Source organism: Cydia pomonella, chromosome 19 (genome assembly GCF_033807575.1).
Source record: "Cydia pomonella isolate Wapato2018A chromosome 19, ilCydPomo1, whole genome shotgun sequence".
NCBI lineage: Eukaryota > Metazoa > Arthropoda > Insecta > Lepidoptera > Tortricidae > Cydia > Cydia pomonella.
The window spans coordinates 19244004-19252093 of record NC_084721.1 but is presented as its reverse complement, the minus strand read 5'-3'; the positions used below and the strand labels follow the sequence as shown (position 1 = coordinate 19252093).

The 8090-nt window shown below is 39.4% G+C and overlaps 1 protein-coding gene across 3 annotated transcripts; it reads left to right on the top strand.

Annotated features, from left to right (window-relative positions):
* The first annotated feature begins 1266 nt into the window (after positions 1-1266).
* LOC133528065 (uncharacterized) lies at positions 1267-7211 on the top strand. Of its 3 annotated transcripts, none has more exons than XM_061865273.1 (3): positions 1267-1420; positions 5572-5751; positions 6227-7211. In XM_061865273.1, the coding sequence occupies exons 1-3, from the start codon at positions 1346-1348 to the stop codon at positions 6311-6313; spliced, it is 342 nt and encodes a 113-aa protein (XP_061721257.1). In that variant the 5' UTR covers positions 1267-1345; the 3' UTR covers positions 6314-7211. The 3 variants fall into 3 exon arrangements, with proteins under 3 accessions (XP_061721257.1, XP_061721258.1, XP_061721256.1); XM_061865274.1 differs by having other exon boundaries at positions 1309-1432; positions 5572-5759; XM_061865272.1 differs by having other exon boundaries at positions 1310-1432.
* Positions 7212-8090: the final 879 nt, after the last annotated feature.

The window sequence follows — 8090 nt, the reverse complement described above, 5'->3', positions numbered from 1 at the left end:
GTTAAGGCACAAAGATTGGCCCCGTACAGCGTGCCAGTAATCTCATGAGGGACTTGACCAGCCAACATGTAGTTTACAAGGGCAGTCAAGTCCCTCAAGAGAATTTCTTTGGTGTCACCGCAGCCGCAGTACAGAAGGTCTTTAAGGTGCTGTGGTGACATGCCGTCAAGGCCTCCTGCAGAGCCATTTGGGAATGACATTATGGCACCAAAAACATCCTCGGTGGAAGCGACTAGAGTAGAATCGTGAGGTTGTGGGGCATCAGGAAGGCGGTGGTTCATATCCGAGGGTGGATGTTTAGCATGTAGGGCTGTAAGGGTTTCCGAATTGGCCGGGGCCACTGCATCGTCAGAAAACAATAGGCGGGCGGCACCTTTGACGTCACCATCGGAGATTTTAGATTCGACTTTTTTAAACACATTGTCGCTTAAGTGTCTAAAACCCTGCGTGGCGGGGTAAGGCGAAACATCACAGCAGCAGTTATCTTTAATTATTTTTGTTAGTGACTTTGTGCTCTGATCTGGTTTTATGTGAAGTACTCTGAACGAAAAAGTAAGTAAATTCTCCCAGCTGCGAATGGAGTTGGTTGTAATTATAGATTTGATAGTATCACTGAGAAATCTAGCGACGGACACGCGCGCACCACGTGGTATGCGTTTCAGAACCGGGCGTGTATTTTTTAAGTCGCTCAGGATTTTCCAAAATGGTATATTCGGATTAGATACCTGGGAATTGGGGGTCGTTACGGCAATGGGTTGAGATAACGTAGGTGTAGGTTGGCTCTGTCGGTGTTTTTTTGAGATGTGAATGTTGAGGCCTCTAGGGCCTTTAAAAAATCGCGGTTCTGAGCACTCAGGGCAGCGAACATGGTTTACTGGCGATGCAGCGGGTAAAGTAGGGCAAGAAAGGTTAGAAAGGGGCATCAACAAAGGATAAAATAAACTGCAAATAAAGTAACTATAAAACTAACAGTAAGTACTAACTTATTTGTAACTACTCCTATTATAATAATTTACCAGAAGTCTCTCATGATAACAATAGCGACATAAAACACATAAGTGAACAAGTTATTTTCCTGAAAGCATTACAAAAAGATTCCATTATGCATTGCGTGATCAATTGTTCTTTATCTCTATTAGAGCATTATGGAACGAAGTTACTATAGTCTATTCTGCCTCACCATGTATATCAGCCGTTAGAATATCATTTTGAATTTAGAATGTGTTGCGAGAAAATACGGTAAGCAATTGAATGAGTTTTGAATGGCGGTTACGCTTAGTAACAGTTTTACTGGTATTATGGGGATGTTATAAGACTCTTGGGTTGAGAAGATGGGTCAGTCAGGATGAGAGCGGTGCAGTGTCTGTTGGTGTTGGTGCTGCTGCTGTGGCAGGCTTCGGCCGGGCCCGCTGTCAGCGTTGTAAGTTATCTGGTGGGGCATATACTGGTATTATGTTATAACTTATAAGACTCTTGGGTTGAGGTGGGTCAGTCTGTGAAACCAACCAGTTAAGAGGAAAGGGGACGGCCGCTTCTCCATACAAACGTAGTCCCCATTTTCCTCTCTGGATATTGACATTATGGAAAATATTTTTGCATAATTTGACGTAGCTATGCCCCTACGTTTGACTTTTTTAAATTTTATGAATATAGTAAAAAAAGTTAGCGAAAAACAGATATCCAAGTAGCTGTATATCAACCGTAGGGATCTAGCTATGGTTGATATACAGCTACTTGGATCAAAATATTTTCAATAATGTTAATATCCAGAGAGAAAAATGAGGACTACGTTTCGTCTTAACCAAAAACAGTAGAAACATGTTATTACATCGACATATTAAGGTACGTAACTTGCCCTTTCTACTCATCATTAGTTAGGATTCATGGTGTAACTGTAATCAGCATTATGGATGGATTCTCACTAATCTATTTTCTGCACTGTAATATTTTGTATATTTTCCAAGCGTTTTTGTTGCTTGAGTGCTTTTCTGTCAACATCTTTAGAAACGACTTTAGAATTATTTTTACATGCAAGCAAACATGTTTTCTTATTTTGACAATGTTATAAAAATGGCATGGAAAATACCCAGTGTTAAATGCGCAAACAAGCCTCAGTACCTACTGCATTCAAATCAGAATGGACGGAACTAGAACTCGTTGTATGGGTATGGAAATAAGACTAGTTTGTGCGCATTTTTTGTACCCTAAATAACATTGACATGCTAATTTCATGTTGTCATAAATATGTTTGTGACTCAGCAAAAATAGTTAACGTAAAATAGTGTTTACGTTCTTACCCGAAATGCACCTTAAGCATAGAGAAATAAGAACGAAATAAGTAAGCATATATACATCAGTTTTCTTATTTTCATATTCAAAATACATAAACATTTCATTTTTTATCCGTACCACAAAAGCAAAAAAAAACGGAACTCTTTTAGGATTACTTTGTTGTCCGTCCGTCCGTCTGTCCGTCTGTCTGTCTGTCAAGACCCTTTATCTCGGAAAAGATACGGCGGTTTAGTATGCCGCAAAAAATGTATATTTCGACACTTTCAAGGGAATCAAAATTCATACAGCACCTACTACCAGTTAACCTAGAACTATGAAATTTGGTAAGTAATATCGTCATACACTAGAATTACAGGGAAAAATCTAAAAACTATACATTTGTAAAAAATAAGTTAAATTTAGTAGTAGTACTCTTTACTGTACAAAAATACATATTAAAAGTAACATACAATTAGTAAGAAGTACAAAGAAGAACTTATCCCTTATATTTATAGGGAAACCTCGACGGGCGAGTCGGACTCGCACTTGTCCGTCCTGTTTTTTTAAATCTTTTAAATAAAATGATTTACCCACAATAACACACACACATAAATTCACATAGGTATCTACACTTATTTTCATAGAATATGACGGATAGGTTTATCTAACTAAATATCCATTTCTATGTATAAAGATTTTAAGTTGTTCATCCTTAATATTGTGCAACTTTAAACCGGCTTAGTTCATATTTAAGGGTGATTAACACAAGGAAATATCTGTACGGAAGACTACCTACTTCTCTTTGTAGACTTATAAAATTACCTATCCTCGAACACTTTCTGAGAATTTGTCCAGTTGTAATGTAACGTGTCAATTCTTACATTGTTTACTTTAGGGTATATGTACAGTGAATGAACAGTGCTAGTCAATGATCAAAACGCAGCATTTCTCTTAAAACAAGAATTCTGTTTATTTCTGCCAGTCCTAGTATTTTTTTCAATTGATTAACAACAATATTTAAATCTGGTAAGGGCATTTATTCGTGTGATGAGCATGGATATTTGTTCCTGAGTCATGGGTGTTTTCTATGTATTTAAGTATTTATATATTATATATATCGTTGTCCAAGTACCCTCAACACAAGCCTTATTGAGCTTACTGTGGGACTCAGTCAATTTGTGTAAGAATGTCCTTATTATATTTATTTATTTATATTTAATATTTAGGTTGTGGCAACAATAATTCGACTCCAGCTCGACAGTTTTTGCATCATAAAGATGTAAAGTACTTGGCTAGCTTAAACCTGCCATATGCCAGTATTTTTTGAACATTTTTTCATATACCACAACGGTGGCAAATAAGCATACGGCCCGCCTGATGGTAAGCAGTCACCGTAGCCTATGGACGCCTGCAACACCAGAGGTATTACATGCGCGTTGTCGACCCTTTAAAAACCTGTGCACTCCTTTTTTGAAGAACCCCATACTGTAGCCCCTCGGGAAAACCTCGGCAGGAAGCTCATTCGACAGCCGAAGCGTTCGCGGGAGGAAATTCCTCTAAATAGAGTTGTACCCGCCCGGTCTTTAAAAAGAGCGCTCCGATCTCGGTCAATCGGTCAAAGGAACTAGTTCGCTCTTTTAGTTCCTTTAGTTCACTTGCAATAATGAGGATGACTAGGTATGTGTCTTGCTCTCGCTCGCAAATAAACAGAGCGAGAGCGTGTGCGAGAGACTTTCTTGACCTTGACTCATTCCGATCATTCGCTCCCGACCGATTTGTTACTAGGTACCGACGTACCGACTACTGAACTAAAGGACCGAGACCGATTAAGAGCGCTTAAGATGAACTAGTTCCTTTCGGTCCGTGGTGGGATTTCATTCCTTTTAGTTCTTCGGTCCTGACCGACTCAAGCTTACCTCTAAATGATAGCAATAAAGAAATTAGAATATGAATATGAATAATTTGTATGATCCGGTAAATAAGGAGACAAGTGGAGCGATATCACGGTCAGTTTCTTTCCAAAATAGAAATGTAATTTTTCGATGAATCAACAACGAATGGTTCCTCAATGGTTGTGGATGCCTACTGACACTCAGGATTGAAAGACGTTTCCTCTTCAATTCGTAAGAAATCCTTCGAAATGTTTATACACTCATAGAAAAGAGAATTTGATCGGTTCGAGCGATGACGCCACAGCCTTTAGGGTTATGCCCGATAAGATGGCACCACTTCTTGATATTTAACGAATTTAACACATATTAGAGAAAGGATAAGGATTTAAGTCAAATGGCGTTCTAAAAGTTTTAATCATTTGTCTAAAGATGACAATAAATTTACTGTGGCTACAAAATTTTCTTTGACATTCCACCTCTTTTTCATTCTCTCTTTCAATTCTCTTTGCTCATTGGTTAGACCGTTAAACCAATCCACTTAAATATCATGGACAAAGTCTATAACAATGATTGACGTCATAAAGATATCACCATTCTCTTAAGCATGTACTTTATGATCGGAAAAACTGAGCCGCGCCTTTTCCATGTTGTACTTTGGAGGTGTGACCATCAGTGAATATTTATAACATTTGATATCACCCTGAACCTAAGCGAAAATGTCAACACCGACCTTTGTCTTGTCATGAGTTTGTACTCATAATTTGGTATGTTTGTAGGTACCTACTGTTTTTGTTATTGGATTAAACTATATGTGCTTCTGATAACTAGTCAATAGGCACAGACAGCTTGGATTTTGTACACTGTAATTTAGTAAAACCTCATTTTTATATGCACAAAAATGAAAGTCAAAGTTTTGGTTTGTCTTGAATTTCGGCTTAAATGATTCTAACACCTACCTTACGTACGTAATATCTTTATTATAGGTTTTTCTAAAGAATCGTGCCATCGACAGCTTAAGTAGATAGGTGGCGCTGTAGTATGCCATATATTACTCGTATTTTGAGGTCATTTGATTATCATACGTTTACTTTTGACAACCAGAGTTACCGCATAATGCACGAAGCCGTACTTTCGTCATCTCCATCAGCTGTCAAATTTGAAGCACGAATTAGTCTTAGATTTTTACATATTATACAATCAATTAAAGGTTGTCTGGAAGAGATCGCTTTTTAGCGATAAGACCGCCTGTTGTTACCTGGTTCTATTTTCCTTTAAAATTCATTTGTAGTTTTACATGTATGTAAAATGTATAATTGTTGGTGCAATAAAGAATATTTACTTACTTACTTACTTAATTGATCTCAGATTAAACCCATCACACCTTAATTAAATTAAATGTCTTTTGCAGTTAGGCCACGACCCCTCTTCCCACCCCCCAGCCCTGGCCGCCGTCTCCGAGCTGACGTCCCGCGTGGCCAGTAAAGGCCCCCGCCTCAACATGAAGGACGCCAGGTTCCCCATCCCGGGGCCCCAGGACATAGAGGCCATCAAGAAGGTGGCGCAGATCCTGGCCATGCTGGGAGAACAGGTACTAGGGTAGGTTGTAGTCAACTTAAGTTGGGAAGGTTATAGGTTATGGGATCCTGACTGAGATGTACTTGTCTTACGCCCGGTGCGTAGGTGTTTTTTTTTATGTTCATGCTATTCGTAAAAGGTCCAACGATGCAAAATTTGTGGGGCCAATCATTTTTATTATGATTGAGTCTAGACTCAACAGGTTCCATTCGTTAACCCTTATCGTTCCTTCCCCTTATACCCCCCCCCTTCCCTTCCCTTGTCCTTATCGTTAGTCCTTGGTAGTTATATCACACTCTCCCCGTCATTTCTTACTTGCAGGTCCTAATCTAAAAGTTTCAGTCCTTGAAAACTACATCCATATGTAAGTTAGAGCACTTGCTGATCCAGCTGGTAGTACTATACTTATACCTACTACTTAACTGTTGGACCTTGGAGCGTTCACAGCTAGGACGTGACCATAATGTAAACAGCCCATTCTGTTCCAGGTGATCCCGGCAATTATAGGAGAGCCGAGCACCGGTGGAGCGTGTGATCCCGTGGAGGATGCCCCCAACGACACCGTCACTGAATAGGCTTGACTAGATAGTTCATACTGGGTTTTGTTAAGGCTTTCATAAACTGAAATAGACGTCATATTCTCTGAGAAAAAAGTGACTAAGCCCTCCAGTAGCGGAGGCCGGAATGGAACCGCCGTCTTTAGCTTACGCGCCTAACGCTCTGACTCTGAGGTTAATCGAGTATATGCAATGTTTAAAAAGGCGAGGCGCCTTGGATCAACTCTAATGGGCGAGCACTACGTGATTCCACGTTCTGTCTATACGAATCCCTTACGGGTGTCTTTTTTATTTTATTTATTTCTAGAAGGCGTTAGCAGCCAATAGAAGGCCTCTCACGTTTTTATTTACATTTAATATTATATTTTATGATTACGAAATTTGAAGACTTGTTTAAAATTTGGCTGGTTTAAAATCCAGCCTCGGCGATTGGAGGTCTTCAAGTTCAAGTTCGGCCTGGCCAGCCACATTAGGGCCCATAATCGGCGTAATCCGTAATTGCTGAGGTCATCGAAATAGATGAGGAGGACTATACATTACATTATTTATTTAGTTAATGACATCTGCTTTAAATTTTTGGGTTCTTGCCAGTTGTTGGGAAAGAAGACCAGGTCTTTCCATCGTCTCCTTTCCGCCACCACTCCGCCAATATTCGTCTAACGATAATTTGGAACCAAAGATGACTTCAGGAAATATTTTTTAAAATCTCTGGAGACCATAATTACCTACAAATAATGGAAGAGTGATTACAAAAAATTTTGCAGTTTTATTGCATAATTTTGAGACTGAGCGTCCCAAAAACCCAGTATTTTATTCTTTAAGTGTTATTAAATATTAAGTGTTATTTACGGTAATAAAGGGTAACTTATTAGCGACTTTCTGTACATATATTATTAATAAATTGGAGAATGTAAAAGTGTTTATTTTAATATTTGCAAAGCAATCCAAGGACAGTATTATAGCAGCCCGCGGCGCTATATCTGCCGACGATAGCTCAATGGAGAAGGCACCGGGCTGTCGCCACCACTCCTACTGCCAAAACCGTGACCACGGCCCTCTACGTCGCCGCGTGAAGAGGAGCGAATACGATGCGCGAGGAGATAGCTAAATAAACTACTGTTACGCACAAAACTGACTTTTATTACACGCGATACAAAGGTATAAAAATACTCCTACAATCCCTACTACGCGATTGAACCGCTTCTGGTTCTCTTCCGGTTGGTTTCTTCTTGAGGCTTCTGGTTGCTGGATCACTCGACGACTGACTACGATTTCACTCCGTTCCTTCCTCGCTTATATACGAATCTCGTAGAAAAGGAACACCCTTACGATAAGGAGATAAGACGCGTTTCGATTCGTTCTGAATCAAGCCCTCTGATTGGTCGGTTACTTAATTCGGCTTTGTTCGGGTTAAATCGTGTTATCTCGTTATCGTTTACATCACTATAATTCTCACAAATATCTAATTATTGACTTAAATATTGCATAACACGCTAACTCGGTTACTAGGTCAGTGAAACAAAACAATAACACCTGTCCGACTTGCTTACTTCACGAATACAAAGCCTATTGTTCGCCCGCGCTCGGAACAATAGCCCGTTTCTCGACGGTTTACGGCATGCTATTATCTAATAGCTAGGATTACGATAACATGACCTATATTAGGGTGTTAAGCAATTCACGCTCTACGATTATACGTAACATTCATTTGTCTAATTAAAGTAATTACTGCGATAATAACCTAAATATGTACGTCTCATAGTACAATTGAGCGTAATCGAATTCTGTACGGGAA